Source organism: Calonectris borealis, chromosome 1, assembly GCF_964195595.1.
Source record: "Calonectris borealis chromosome 1, bCalBor7.hap1.2, whole genome shotgun sequence".
NCBI lineage: Eukaryota > Metazoa > Chordata > Aves > Procellariiformes > Procellariidae > Calonectris > Calonectris borealis.
The window spans coordinates 64,843,692-64,859,782 of NC_134312.1; the positions used below are offsets into that span (position 1 = coordinate 64,843,692).

The following is a 16,091-nucleotide window of genomic DNA, read 5'->3' on the forward strand; positions in this document are numbered from 1 at the left end:
GGTTCTGTCTGCAGAAGTGAAAATACCTGCTTGCCAGATGTAAGCCCAGGAGAGGTTTGGCATTACCAGCGTGCAGGATGACGGCTACCTCCCTTCCAAACAGATGTTGCTTAGAGAGGCATGGACATCCCGTGAGCACGTCTGCACTATGCATTCGGTCTCTCTCCTTCTCTCTCCCTCCCTGTATCATACTATTTTTTATGCAGAGTCCCTCAATATGTAGCAGCACCATAGTAACAGCATCAGCTCAGAGATGAGTGACCTTAGCTTGGGTCAGCAGGACTTTCTTAAGGGTAGGAACCTGTACCACTAACAAAACTGATGTCCTCAGTGTAGCCTTCACTGTGACCTTCACTGAAAACCAGAGCGTAGAGTGGCTAGTATTAGCACAGGAGCTGCTACAGATTTTTCTGTGCAGGGGGTTGTGCTGCTGGGTGAATGGATAAATCCCAGTCCCATAGGACTGTCCTTGTTCCTTCATTTGGAGCAGACCCAGAGGAGATCTAACTGGTGCTGGGAACGACTTAATATCTCTGGCCAGATCTGAGACCACAAGCTTGGAGAAATTTTTGTCTGTCGCCCTGCTACATTTAAAGCTTAGGGTCCATGGCTGACCACCTAACGCCTCAGTGGCACCTGCATTTACTGAATCCAAATAGGTTGGGAGCGAGTGCAGAGCCTTCTGAAATGTGTCTCTGCTAAAGGAACAAGTTCCTGACAAGATTGCCACAGAGCAATTTAATGGGTTTCTGCTGCTGTTCAAAAGCTGTGAATATCTCTATTCATTCCCTTGGAAAAAAGGTTAATAAACTCTGAGAATCGGGGAATATTTCTGTGTAATAACTCAGTCATGGGAAGAGGGGGGCAGAGCATAAAGGTGGTGGGTTTTGCTGTAGAAATATGCTAGGCACACTCCTGAATTTCCTTCTAGGGAGGTGAAGCTCGTGTCGTGTTCTGCTTTCAGAAGAGCCAAGGAAGAGTGTGAGGGGGAAGGAAGAGGAAAGATTATTCTCGTGCAAAGTTTCTCTGAGTTATCCAACCAAAAACCCTGCCAGTGTGATTCAGATCTTTCTCCAAACCAGTGGAGCAGGCACTGACTGCAGGCATGACTACCCTGGGGACTCGCATCTCCAGGCAGAGCTGGAAATGAGGGCAAGAGAATCCACCAGGAACTTTCTCTGCTCTCACAGGCAGGAACTTTCTCTGATTAGCTTCAGTGGCTGCAGCACTCCTCTCTCTTATACAGAATGGTGGCCAGGGGTGGAACGGATAGGGACCTGGGACACATGGTGAAAGAACAACTTCAGGTCCTGGACACAAAACCTGGAGAACAGAAGCAGAGAAACACTGACTGGGAAGTTCACCAGAGATTTCAGCTAGCACAGGAACCTCCTTGGACAGGGAGAGAAAGAGCTGTCAATGCAGCCCAGAGGCTTGGGGGGGAGAGAAAAGCTGGAGGTGGATGCACCTGCAAGCCTGGAGCTCCCACCCCACAGCCTGATCTGGAGAGACACTCAGTCGGTCCTGTTCCCATCCACGAAGGAAAAGGGCTCTTCCCCACTTTAAATCATGCTTGGTGTTCAGGTGTTGTGGAATTAAAGCAGAGCAAATTATAACCTCCCTTGCTGGTACAGAGGCATGGAGAGATTTAGAGTCTGGGTTTTTTCTCATCAGCTGCACAAAAGCTTGACGGTTGTGTGTCAAAAGAAGATGCTCTCTCCTGTCACTCTGGCCACGGTGATATTAATCATGTGTAAAAAGGAGGCAGGGGAGCAGACTACAACCAGAAACAACGCTGCCTTGGTCTGGCAGGAACAGGGACTTATATTGGTATGGTATTGCTCCTACAGAGCAATAAATTTGGTCTCTTTGCAATACAAGTGGCTATTTGCATTTTACTTGTAAGGAAGCACCTGAAGACATACAATCACCATGATGGCAGGAGATGTAGTTGACAGCACTGCTATTTGATACCCTCAGCCCACCCTTAGCTGAGTCACGAATGCCAGAATAACCAGCAGGCAGAGGGGTCTCAATCCTCCGTTGCTGTAAGGACGACAGAATGATTACGTTGGACTGGGGATGCCCCTTTCTTTTATGCACACACAGGCACATATCCCTCATGTTGCCATCATGCAAACACTCTCCTCTGCCCTTGTACAGCGCTGATACAGGACCTACTGGAGATGTAGGATGGGATCATCCAGTTCAGCCATATGAGGATTACCTATAGACCACATGGCTAGAATTAGCTTGCAGACCATGAAAGCCACCGGTACTAAGTGGTGGCTGTGAACAGGACTTCTGTTCCTGATTTCGAAGGTCCCACTCAAAACCACATACCAAGTGATGAAACCAGTCACTTCAGTAAAATGATTACATATGGTCAATCCCATTCCCAGAGAAATGACGACGAGAGAAAAACAGCAAGCCAGATGAGTTAGCTGAGGTGAGGACTTGAGGAGAGATTGTGCTGGACAGAAAAGGAGACCAAATCATTCTCTGTCCTTGTCAATTGTAGGGCATTGCCAAGTGGTAGAGAAAAATCTCTCTACTGTTTCACCCATATTCTCTGGCTAAGAAGAGAACTGAGATGGTCGAGCCTGTGACTTTCCTAAAGTTACAAACAAATACGTCCCTGAAGCATGGTTATGTATCTGAGGCTTCTTCTGCTAACAGGCTTGGCACTGATGGTAGAGACAGGATGATAAAAAAAATTGCTTTTCAGAAATAGGTCAGACATGAGTAACCGGGATGAGGCACTCACCTGTCTTCACACACAACTCTTGTGGGATCATTTTAGGTGACACATCCCCAGTCAAATATTAGAGTTGCAGAGCAGATTTTCGAATTACTCTTTTTTACACAAACCATCTAGCAATCATAAGAAAACAAAACACATATTCCAGCCTCCTCTAAGCAGTTTTCTGAAAAAGGTTGCAGTCATTTTACTTGGCCTAAAAAATGACTACAGTATATAATCTAGAGGATGTTCGAGATCAACACTTTATCCTCTCATTTCTCATTGCACATGCTCTAACACTTACTTCTATTGATCTGACATGCAGAAAACTGGTACATGCAGCAGCTCGGCAGGTGTGATCTACCTTGAGGGTGATCAGACGGCCGCAGCCAAAAACTAGGACGTACATGTTTGCCAGGAGGGATTTCGGAATGGACGCTGCATCCTAAGTAAAGCCAGGTAATGAGACAAGTGCACAATCTGTCATTGTTGTCCGCAGTGTTTCTTTCTTCTAGGGGCAGTTCTCTTCAAAAAGCCCCATCTCAAAATCACCAGCCCAAATTCTCAGATAACGTCACACAATCCCAGAATGGTGGAGGTGGGACGGGACCTCTGGAGCGCATCCAGTCCAGCCACCCTGCTCAGAGCAGGGTCAAGTCCCTCTGCTAGGGATGTTGAAAGACAGCTAATAATATTTGAGCTAAAATTTCTCATTTATACTAACTCTGATGTGTTTTCATGCATATGAACTCAGGAAAATTTCCATTCAGCCATCTTAGAGAGATATTCCGGTCTTCCATACATTTAAGCATTTTTCTGACTGCTCCGAACATGTACTGGCCTACTAAAGAGGTTTTATTTTAAAAATTCAAGCTTTTTTTGGAAGCATTGTTAATAAACACAACTGTGCTCAGTAGATTTGGTTGCAAAATAGGAAGTTACAGATGCTTGTAAATAATTTGTGGCACCTCATGAAAATTATGAATTTGAAAAGTATTTACCAGCACACAATCTTTTCATAAGCTAAGCAAAGCAGGATGAGTACTAGCATCTGTTGCTATCGTTGCTGTTAGCAGTTGGCCGCACCACCTGAATCCTCACAAAAAGTAGGACAACACACGCACACAAAAAAAAGTAGGACATGTAATCACTCCACCCCACCTGGAACATTCAGCTGCGCATCAAGTGCACGTACTCAGCACACTGAGATGTGCTGGACAGATGAACCTGGAATATTTAAGCGGGAAGTGATGGCTACTGGATGAGGGTATGCCTGAAATATTCATCCGGAGCTGATCATTTAATGTTTTTCTTAGAAAAACAAATCCCAAATCTTCTACTCTACAAAATGAAGGGAAAAGACAACCCAAAACACAGTAGGGAAACTAATCCATAGGGTTTAATCTGCTTTCCTTATCACTGACAGCAGAGTGTCTTCTGCACCATCTTCTGCATCAACTTGATTTTTGCAGAACAGACTTTTGCACACCCAGAGTCCCAAATTTGGCCTCAAGCAGCCCCCTTATGTGAAGAACCACCTATTCACTTTCGTCCTTGGCTGTGCGGGGCCTCCTGCTCCCCTCGCGCCGGCGGTGGCTGGGGCTTGCTGCCAACAGCCCATGGCTGCGGGTCGCCTCGCGGGCTGCAGGACGTCCATGCAGTGAGGCTGCGGGGGCCGGGACACGGGTGGGTGTGATAACACTTTTCCTTGGGATATTTTTTTTTTATTTTTTAAATGGAGGTAGGGTGCCGGGACCGCATCTGGGGGCACACAAGGCCCAAGGCGGGGGCGCAGTAACATGGATGGGGGATGAGGTCTCCTCAGCCCCAGGCTCGATGCGCGGGGGGAAGGTTGACCAAAACCAGCCCGGCGGGGTCCGGGAGAGGCCCCCCCCAAAGCGGTGGCCGGAGCCCCGCGGGCACCGCCTGGCCTCCCGGCGGGGCCGGGAGGACGTCGCTGCGCGGAACGCCGGTGCCGGGGGAGCCGTTTCCAGCCGAGCCGAGCCGAGCCGAGCCGAGCCGAGCCGAGCCGGGGCGGGGTGGCGGGAGCGGCGGCGCGTCGGTTCCCGCCGGCCCATCCTGAGGGGCGGCCGGTTTGCCCCGGGCGGCATGGCCGGGGCGGTGAAAGTGCTGACGACCCTGAGGAACCACTGGAAGAAAACCACGTTCGGGGTCTGCCTGCTGAGCTGGGGCGGGAACTGGCTCTATGGGAAGCACTGGTAACTGCCGGCTGGGGGCGGGCCGCGCCGGGCCGGGGGGGCGGGAGAGCGGGGCCGCCGCCCCGGCCGTGTGCCCGTGTGCCTTCACGGACGACCGGCCCCGCACGGTGAGGGCATCGCTGCCGTGTTCGCCTCGGATGCCCGGCCTGCCGGCCTTCTGCCTAAGGCAGCCTCCCCTCGCGGCTGTTAAAATGGGGGTCTCCCCTGGGAGGGGCCCCGGCGCCCGGGGGGATGGCTCTCCCTCCCCCTCCACCAGCCATGCACTTAGGAGGGCCCGGTGCCTTTCTATGACTTCCCACCTCGGCCTTGTTGTAAGTTTGGGGCTAGTGCAGGCGGTAGTTTTAACCAGAGGTGTTGTCAGGGTGGCTTGACTCATGCTGGTGCCGGTTAGAGAGGAGAAAGATTTCTCTCTTCTAACTTAAAAAAAATGCCGTCAGCCAAGTGCGTGTCATCAGTTTGCTTGCTTTTAATCAGTACTGTAACCATGAATGAAAACGGAGGCCCTGCATCTGCAAATGGTGCCACTGGTACCGGGCTGACGGGAAGCCACCTTCATGCGCAGAAGGCGGCCATCGCTGCATGCGGGTCGTGTGCCCCTGGGTTTCCCCACCTCCTTTTTTTCCTTTTAGCGGTGCTATACATCTCATGAAAGATGCCAGATTTCTTTTGCATGAGTGCTTGTGCCTGTCCTGAGGTGCGGCGCCGGCAGCGGCCATGCGCTGTGCCTCCCCAGGGCGTGTGCTTTGCTGTTGTCACCCACCTAGCTGGAAGGAGCCCGTCAACTGCTGCAGCAGCAGTACTGCTAACATAAGTCATACCTAGCAGGGTGTCATTTCCACTGTTTATCTGTGGAGCAAATGTTCCTTATAGTAAGCAAAATCCTCTTTCACAATTTTTAAATAGCTAGGCTTATATTTTAATCCCTGTCCTTTAAGATTATGGTTAATACACTTGACTAAAATGCAAGTATAGCCAAATTATTTTTGAAAATTGTTACTTTTGGTGCTGCTGTTTAATCCATCATGTCTTAACATCTTTTTAATTGTTAAGTCATGATTTTAGCAGTATTCTTTTCTGCTTACATTAAAATGCCGCCAAAGCCTCGGTGGAAAACTTAGGAAAATAAATCTGTTTATGTTGTTTGTTACGGTTTCCTTCTGTATTTCCTTTTGCCTAGGGACTTTTGCATTAAATTAGTCTTTGTTTTGAATGGTACATCTGCTTTAGTTGCTTACTTCTTACCTGAAGCACTAAGGCTCAGTTGACTGCAGGGCAAGCTGCAAAAAAACTCTCCCTCCACACTTTTCTCTTTGGAATTGCTAATTGTAGGGCAGGCTATGGTAAGATGGAGAATAACTGCATGAAAGTGGTGGTGACAAGGTCATGGTTTCATGTGTATGCCTACAGAGACCAACAGACAGAAGAGAAGTGCATAGTATGTAGAAGAAAGGCTGAGAGAGTTGGGGTTGTTCAGCCTGGAGAAGAGAAGGCTCCGGGGAGACCATGGCTTTTCAGTACTTAAAGGGGGCTTAGAAGAAAGATGGGGACAAACTTTTTAGCAGGGCCTGTTGCGACAGGACAAGGGGGAATGGTTTTAAAATAAAATAGGGTAGATTTAGGCTAGACATTAGGAAGTCATTTTTTACAATGAGGGTGGTGAAACACTGGATGAGGTTGCCCAGAGAGGTGGTAGATGCCCCATCCCTGGAAACATTCAAGGTCAGGTTGGACGGGGCTCTGAGCAACCTGATCTAGTTGAAGATGTCCCTGCCTACAGCAGGGGAGTTGGACTAGATGACCTTTAAAGGTCCTTTCCAACCCAAACCATTCTATGATTCTATACTGCTGTGTTGTAAGCAGAAGCATTTGTGCTAAACAGGTTGGGTTTTTTTCTGATGCCTTCATGTAATGTCAGTGGATCCTTGAGCTTATATTCCACTTTTCCCTCTGACAACTTGAACTTTGAATTCAGAAAAATAGCAAAATGTAAATGAGTAATTATTTGAAGTTCTATCCTTCTAGATACCTCTTAGCCAAAAGTATAAGCTTAATGTACAAAATGAGGAGGAAGAAATTGCTCAGTGGCATTCATCTGAGGGGCCGGCTGGTGGGGCAGAGCAGCCTGTGACCTTCCCAGGTACCCTGCTTACGTAAGTGGCCTCTTTACTGGTCTTCTGTTGCCACAGATACTAATGACAGTAAAGTGCATGTCAGGCCTGGGTTCTATAGAGAGCTACTGAAATAGAGCATTAAGAAAAAAAGACTAAATCTGCTCCTTGTGCATATGGAGAGTGGGCACTTGAGGAGGCCTAGGAGCAGCGTCAGACACAACCAGTCTCCCCCTTATGTCTGTGGTTTCTGGGAATTCATGTGCGTATGTACCATTGGTTTCAGGCGTATTCCTTTCCTGTGCAGTACCTGTGAAAACAGGTTATGATCATGGAGAACGTAAAGTGTACCAGAGGTGACATGATAGTGAATAAGGAGGAGAATATGAAAGGCAAATAAACAAAAAGGGAACTTTTGGTGTCTAAATTTCAGTGCTCAGAGGTTATTTGCGCCGAGCGTAGGCATGGTACTTTAACCCAGATGATGTAGTGGGGAAAAAAAATGTTTACCCATCCCATTCCTCAATCTCCTCTTTTATCCGTAAGGGAAAATACAGCATTTCCTTACCAGACATTGGAAATGCAAGGTAGGAAATCCCGTGATGACAAACAGCTCTGTGTGACTTTGATGTAGACTGAAGCACAGCTGTAAAGTACTGCTTTCAGAGATTTAAATACTGTTTGGAAAAAGTGACAACTGTTTAGTCATTTCTTGATCTCTGTGGAGGATTGTTTTAGCCAGGGAATAGAAAAATGAGGAGTGACAGAAGAACCTGATGGCAAGAGTGTAAAAATTCAAAGGTGGTCTCAGCAGCCCTTTCGTGGTGCACTGTGCACAGGGAAGGCCTTACCTTGTGGCTGCTGGATAGCAGGGAATAGGCCAGGATCCCTCTCTGCAGCTTCTGTTTTGCCTCCAAATGTGTTAATGGCGTTTGGTGGGGTTTTTTTTGTACATTCTCTCTCCCCAGTTTTTTTGTTTATGTACTAGTTATGCTGGGGAGCATGAGTGCCTTTCGCCCCATGCACAAACGGCTGCAGGCAACACTTGAAGAGGTTAATGAGGGCTATGTTGCCTGTGAGACTTGCTGTTATCAACATCAGGGACTAAATTACTATGCATGAGGCATACTTGACTTTAGAACAGATTAAAGGTTTAGTGAAGTCTTGTGCTTCGGTTTCTGGCATCACTGGAGTTTCTGACGAAGGGGCTTGCTTTAGCACAGCATCAGTTCAGATTAGCCTCTGACTTCTTGGAATTAGCCGTCTGAGATGTTGCTCATTTATTTGCAGCTGAAGAAAGTTTTTTTTCCCATCCTGCATCCCTCCTCTTCGCTTTTCTCTCGTGGATTTTCTTAGATATTTCTCTTGCAAGAAGAAGATAATTTGCTTTTTTATTTCTCAAGGTTCATTCTTCTTTTGGATGCAGATGCTATGATGCCTGCATTAAGTGGAGCCATTGTAAATAAAAATCTGTCCTGCTAATAAATGGCAACTCTTCGATAGTCAGTCTCTATGTGCCCATAGGGACAGAAGAGCTCTGGCGTACTTCCTTAAGACTTTGGAGGACGCTACATGGACAAATATGGACAAGAAGAATGTTGCCTTTTCCAGACTTGTCCCCTGTGCCTCTTCCCTGCCTGGAAATGGACCTGGGTGTCCCCCTCCTGCACCCTGCAGACTGTGCTGTGGGGTCTGATGTGGACGCCCTTGTGCTCCACAGGCTGTAGAGGAAAGAGGGGCACTGGAGTGTAACTATTGGATGACAATAACTGAAAAGGTTGAGGAGCTTCTTAGCCCAGTCTTGTATGATACTTTCTTCAATCAGCATTTAGTTTCTGGATTGGTGTGTTAGCCTTTCATCTTTGGAGGTGTTTGTTCAAATACTGACTGATTTTAACAGTAAGGGGTTTTTGGATGAGTGGGAAGAGTAAAGAGGAAACCTTGTGCTAATTCCCCATCCCCCATTTGTGATTCAGCCCTTCTAAGTATGTAATATAACAGAAGGTGCCTCTTCAAAAGAGACATAGATCAGAAGGTGGCAAAGGTTTTTCATGTGTAAAATGATAGGCACTATGTCTGGTTTAACTACTGTTAACTAAAACCCTATTGCTATTCTTACAAAACTTCAGTGAGCCTTAAAATTCCTTTGTTTCTTATAAAAGAATACGTTTTCAAAATCCGTTGTCTTGCACTTGGGATAGCAAATATCCTTGTAGTATTGGAGAAATAAGAAGAGCATTCAGTGTTGTCATATGTGAGGTTGTTTCCCTTTAATTTCTCTGGATTGCATGAATTTATGTATTAGCATAATTTTAATCTATAGGATATCATACTACAGGTATCAGGGACACTGAATTTAATATACCAGATCAAAGCTTAGAGGGTATGCAGATTGTCAGATACGTGCTTATACACAGTACCGTACTTCCATTTAACATACCCACGAGGTTGATTACAGGTAAAGTAAAGATACCGTATGATTATTTTAAAATTTCTGCCAAGTTTGGAAGCCCCTCTCACCTTTATGTCCTGGTTCCCCTCTCCTGAATTGAGCTGCTGCTGTTCTTTATATATCCAGGTGGTGCAGTGAGTCACCAGCTATGTCAAATCAGCAGAAATTTAATCTCTGGCATAATGGACATCAGCTTAACTGATTGTCAGATTTGGCCAGACTGTTACAGTGGTGTCAGTGGGTAAGTGATCATCACTTTGTCAGGTCGGGGACCTCCTATGTTGTACTGAGGCAGTGGACTCCTCAGATACTCAGTTTTACTCTGTATATGTTAAAGTATTGACTTTCTCTGTAGAAAATGCTGGCAAGGCATCTGGGCCTTTGACTGCTTGCCAGTAATCTGAGTGTTATTGTTATCTATAATTTGAATGTTAGTCTCTGCGTGTTTGCCAGCTGATAACTCACTTTGTCACCTTTCTGCATATACTTTCTGAGTGGCTGACTTTATTTCATCAAAACTTTGTCAAAAAAAACGAGTATAAATTCTGAGTCTTGGGTAAAGCTGATGCAAATTAAGATTTGTCTTTCATGCCCTTCCAAAGCCAAGCTTTGGAAGTAAATGCTAATATCCAGCAAAGAGGATGCTGTGCTCTTGCTGTATTGGAAGCAGCCAAAAAGCTCTCTGCTGAGATAAAATCTCTTTTAGGAGTTCTGTTATAGCTCTTGAGCACTGATCTTATGTGCACAGCTTTGGTCAAGTTTCTCCTCACAAAACTCTGTGTTTTGATGCAGACACTGAACTGGAGAGTTTTTAGGCTTCTCCTTGCTGAATATACTTAATAGTCTTAGATTTAATGCTGATAACCCTTTCTGAAATGGGATCTCACACCTGAGCTTCTTTATACATTTGTAGTATGGTCACTGTTAAGGGAGCTGCTTTGGTTGGCTCTAAGACGAAGACTTACCCTTGTTGCAGCTGTGGGCCTCGAACAGCTTCTTTGGTTTGAGTTTGCTGTCTCCTCCTTGTTGGGTTCATCGCTGCCCTGGCTGACCTTTCGTTGTGGGAACCGACCTTTCATCTTGGGAACCGTCCTTTCAGCCCTGGCCTCTGCTGGCACTTGGGCGGAGGATGCAGTCTCAGCTGGAGGAGCATATGTACTAAATTGTGTGAATCTTTGTGCTTATATGTAAGAGTGCTGATTCCCCCTAAAATGCTTAGGACAGGAGCAGTGGCCACCAGTCCTGCGCCGGGGATGTTGCAGACAAATCAGAACAGCCCCCGTTCAAGCGGGTCGTACGGATGTTTGGCTCTCACGGCCCGGTGTGTTCTGGCAGCCTGATAGGGCTGGTGCGTGCTGAGCTCTGGACAGTTGCTCTTCCTTTCTTTCTGTGTTGGTTCCCTGCTTTGGCGTAAGCCTGCTCTGTTCTCCGAAGGGTCTGCGCTGCAGTGGCTGCCGGCCTTGCAGGATTGACTGATACTTTGTTGAACCAGTCAAAGTTCTGTCCGTGGGTTCAGCTTAGGGCATCCTCTTTCTTCCATACCCCACTGGCGCTGCTCGTTCCTCTCTGTCTCCCAATTTTTTCTGCCTAAGCAAGTTGGCCCACTTGTAAGCTGTGTGATGCTTAATTCTCACAGTGGGAAGGCAGCCCTGGGTTGGCCAGCAGATGCAATACTGCACGTCTGTTTTGTTTTAAGGCCAGAGCTGTGTCTGTACGCCCTTAGGGGAAATGTAAAGTAAAAATTGATTTTTAGTTTGCTGTGGATATGGTGCAAGTCAGAAGAAATCTCTGTGTGTTCTTTAAGGCAGTGTAGCAATTTTCCTCAGCCTCCACCTGCTCATGTTCGAGTGTCGTTGAAAAGGCTTTGTTACTACGTAATATTAGTCGATAAAGTACAAAAAAACAACAAAATCTTATGTTTATTATTGAAGTCTCTTCTCTGGGAGCTGGTATGCAGCCATATTTTGATAATCTAATACGTACCAAGGCAGAAGACTTTAAGAAGTTACCTTTTTGCTATTTTTAACATTTTTCTAGCTATATTTATTAATTGCTATGACCTGCAGAGGACTTCCAGACCCACTTGTAGTACTTTAGGTGAGCCATATGAGATGAGTAAAGGCAAGAGCTGTGTTACAGGAGGAGGGCTGCTGTTCTCACAGGTACACCCCTGTGAGTGTACTTGTGCTTTCTTTTCTTAAGTGTGAAGATAGTTAAATGTTGACTTAACATTTTAAGGAAATAAAAATTTTCCTGTTACCTGGCATCTTTAAGCCAAACTTGGGACATCTTTAAGCCAAACTCAGAGGATTTCGAAATATGTGTCCTAGTTGAATCAGTGGGAATCCTATGAGCCTGGGATGGCATGGGATTCTGGGTGCTGTGCTATTGGAGAGGTGAGACAAATCACCTATAAATTACTGGAGACAGTAAATGGTTGTTCTGGTCTCAGGACCCAAACCTTTCCTTTGACACCAAAATGATATGTGTCAGAGTTTCTGTAAGTGCTTCAATGCAGGAGAAAATAAGCTTAAGTGTTGACATCTAAACTGTCAAGCCTAATTTTTGTGGTTAAGACTCTGCTGAGCTGAATCAAGCTTACATCCTTAACAATTATTTTGAGGGTCTTTGCAGGTTGGGACAGAGAGCACAGTATCTTTTGCTTGCATTTGAAAAGTTGTGCTGGACTCCATTTTAAAGGCGATTAACATTGCAGCATAAGGTTGCGGGCATTGGGAAAACATACTGGCTGATGATGTGACACAGCTTGACTTCGGAACAAAATAGCATCAATGTGAAGTAAGCAGATAACATGGATTTGACTAGAATTTGTTAATAAGGTTAGGACAGCAATTCTCAAATACATCAACTGTGAGGCCATCATTTGATAGTGGGGTTTTCTTGATATCCCATAATATTTCGGCTTTATGTCTTGAAATTGCAATTGCTTTGTGTTTGCTCTGGCCACACATAGTCACAGAGGGGGGAAAAAGTCCCTGTGTGAGGGCTCATGCCCTCAGCAGCACAGCATGGACTTAGCCTGTCATGCTGTCTTGATTGAACTGGAATTAGCTGTGACAGTGTTGTTTAGCTTGGAACACAAACCTTTTCAGAGATAGTTATTTTAACTAGTGTGCTTTCATTATATTACTGCAATCAAAAACAAGTCTGTCGCTCTTCTGAGTGATACAAATGACTTATTCCTTTGGTTTTAAGGAGCAAACATGACAGTTGAAAGCATGCCTTTGAGGAAATTTTTTTTAGACATTCCAGTTACCTGTTATCCTGCTAAGGTATTATTCACATATTTTCTTTTTCCATGCTTGAATTCTTCCTTTGTCTTTTTATTATTACCAGGAATAAATCTGTGGCTTTTTTGCTGTAGAGTTATTTTCTCAGAACCCAACTTTGTATCTCAACTGAAGTCACCTTACTTCTCCTTTTATGGCATTGCAGCATCTTTTGGTGATGGCAAAAAGAGCAGCTTATATAGCTCCAGTGACAGATAAATACCGTAAACTCATGGAGTTGAATAGATTGCACTCGGTTTGGGTCCAGAGGTCTGACCTTGCCTTCTCTTCTGTCATTTCCATTGCAGGATTTGGCCTGATGAGGCACACTTTGTGGCAGGAGTGTGCTGCTTTCCTAGTCACTTGTTTTTCATGGTTGGCCTTGAATCCTTTTAATTGGTGTACTGTATTCATTTTGGTATGCTGACTATAATTAGGTTTTTTCGTACTTGATATTTTTGAGACAATAACATACTGTCTTGCCAGGTATTGGCAAGGGCAAGCTGAAGGAGTTTTTTGGTTTTAGCAAGGAGGGGGAGTGTCTGATATCTAGAGGACAGGTGAGACTTTGGGCACTGCAGAACAGGACTCTCTGTTTTGTTTGCCAGGGCCAATAGGGCATTTTTTGGTCTGGGGAAGAGCAGAATTTTGTTCTTCACTCAGTAGCTCTGTCTCCAGTTTGCTTGCCAACTATACCCTGCTTGCCACCTTGCTAATGCTTTCTGTCACCCATGACAAGCACAAGGATGAGTCTGGAATTTACTTCTCAAATGACCATCAGTGATATATCTACTACTGATATGTTCTTCTTTGTTTTTAAACTTCACTTAGGTGAGTTGAGTGATTTTCACCTCTCTGAGTTACTGCTTTAGGCCATGCTCAGACCTAGGTGGGTGGTAGGTGCTGCATTAACATGTGTTTGGCTTGCTTACAAACTGATGGAGAAGGGAGTTCACAGTTACAGTGCACAAAGATTTAAGTCCATGGAAGTTACACTTGAGGGTAACTAAATCCCTTCTATACTGCCAGAATGGTAAGTACCTTCAGTATTAATAACAGGCAGTATTAACATGGAAAAACCCCACACCTTAAATCTGGAGTACAGTTGTGCAGCAATTTAAAAATTAATCACAGTTATACAGTGTCTCATAGCTTATGTAATCTCAGCACACTTGGCAACCTGGTCTTTATTTTCTGCTCTTCTTTACTATAGAAAGGGTGTTTGTGTGCACATGCAGAAAAAAATTATGCATGTGTGCTTAAATGGGTGTGTTTCATCCTTAAAATATGTTAAATAGGTCTTAAAGAACCTGTATTTTTTATTTTAGTGCTGTCAAAGTGTGTGTAAAAAGGGTATGTACCTACATCTTAAAAATGAGCGAACTGTTTTAAACTTACACAACCTAACGTCCACTCTCTTTTCTGTCTTACCTAATAGCGATAACCTGCTACGAAGAGCTGCATGCCAAGAAGCCCAGGTAATACCATTTAAAGTGATAAAATTAGATTAAAATCTCCCTCTTATCTTGGTTGTGCAGGGCTCCTGAGATTCTCCCAGCGGGCCCTCTCTACGTGACAAGCCTTATAATGATGCCATCTGTGTTCTTTTGCTAAAGCGCCAAAGGGTGGACGAGGCCTCCAGCCTGCAGCCGGGGTACTGTACTTTCGTGCCCTGACTGCTGTTGCGATGCACGGTGCAGTGTTATCGTTGGGGTAATCTTAGTTACTGCTGTAGCTACCCAGACCTCCATTTCTGCGGGTGTAATTACTTCGTGTCTGTAAAGTTCTGGCTGGGGATTTGTTGATAAGATAGGAGACTGAAATCTCAGATCCACCACGACGGGTGTAGTCTGGGCAGAAGCAGTGCAAACTGCTTCGTGTAACTGCTTGGCTGGAGAGACCTCGCCCTTGTCTATTTGAGCCTGAGTGCCTTTATCGAGGATGCTAAGTGTGATGATTGACCTAGTGTTTTTGAGACCCATGTACTGGGTACTTAATGGAGACAACCGATTTGCTGATCACTGACAGGAAAGCTGGTATTCAGAGAGAAGGGGGTAGTTACTGTCTGATTATATTGACTATTGCATTTTGTAGTTTGTAGTCTGCGTGGGCAACCAGCAATGAACAAATCCTCATATTGTAGTATTCCCATAGAGAAATCTTGTCCTTAATAAGCAGTCTTCCACAGGTGCTTTCAGGTGCTGTTGCCCATGGATTACATCACTGCACAGGTACTGCTTACTGGCTCTGATTACCTTGGTGGTGTGGTGTGGGATGTTAAGACTCTTTCTACCTCCCACAAATAAAGTTTTTTCTAAAAGTGCTTCTCTGTGCCAGATCTTAGAGATTTTGCAGGGTGTAACACTGCTCCCATCATTGCTACGTACTGCGGCCTGAGAAGAATGGTGAAAATCATTTTTCTCATTAAAGAACTTTCCTTGAGATTACACTGCTTCTGTGGTGCGCCTGAATAATCCCAATTTTAGCCTGCCTGCTGTTGAGGGAAAGATACTCACAGTACCTTGATTTGGGCAATGGAACTTCATACCAGAATAGATGTAAGGGAGCTCAAGTCTCATGAAAGAATAAGAAAAATCTTTCCCTGAAAATACTGCTTTCATAAATCATACTTATAGCTTCAGAGTCAAATGCATTTCCAACTCATAGTATCAGTTGTTCTTGATTTTTATGTTTTCAATATTCATTTTTACTGCATAATATCAAAGTGATAGAGGTTTTTTATGTCGCCAAAAATAGCAGTTAATACCTCAGTATTTGAAGCATGCTGACCAAATTATAAAATTTTTTTAAAATGCGCTGATGAAATGATATATAAGGAGAAGTTAAAAAACCTAAGTGTGTATGCTGTCAAAAAGGTGTAACTGCTAAGGAAAGACTGGTACAAGATCATAGAATAGAATCATAGAATCATTAAGGTTGGAAAAGACCTCTAAGATCATGGAGTCCAACCATCAGCCCAACACCACCATACCCATTACACCATGTGCCTAAGCGCCTCATCTACACGTCTTTTAAATACTTCCAGGGATGGTGACTCAACCACTTCCCTGGGCAGCCTGTTCCAAGGCCTGACCACCCTTTCAATAAAGAAATTTCTCCTAATGTCCAATCTAAACCTCCCTTGGCGCAACTTGAGGCCATTTCCTCTCGTCCTATCGCCAGTTACTTGGCAGAAGAGACCAACACCCACCTCGCTACAACCTCCTTTCAGGTAGTTGTAGAGCGCGATGAGGTCTCCCCTCAGCCTCCTCTTCTCCA

General features: G+C 45.1%; 1 protein-coding gene across 1 annotated transcript in view; it reads left to right on the forward strand.

Moving 5' to 3' along the window:
• Positions 1-4,268: 4,268 nt before the first annotated feature.
• The window catches only part of AGK (acylglycerol kinase), a 37,271-nt gene continuing 25,448 nt past the window's right edge, over positions 4,269-16,091 (forward strand). Inside the window, exons 1-2 of the mRNA XM_075158171.1 lie at positions 4,269-4,962; positions 14,251-14,290. Of these exons, the coding sequence (XP_075014272.1) occupies positions 4,547-4,962; positions 14,251-14,290 (456 nt within the window). The 5' untranslated portion in view covers positions 4,269-4,546. The remainder of the gene's footprint in view (positions 4,963-14,250; positions 14,291-16,091) is intronic.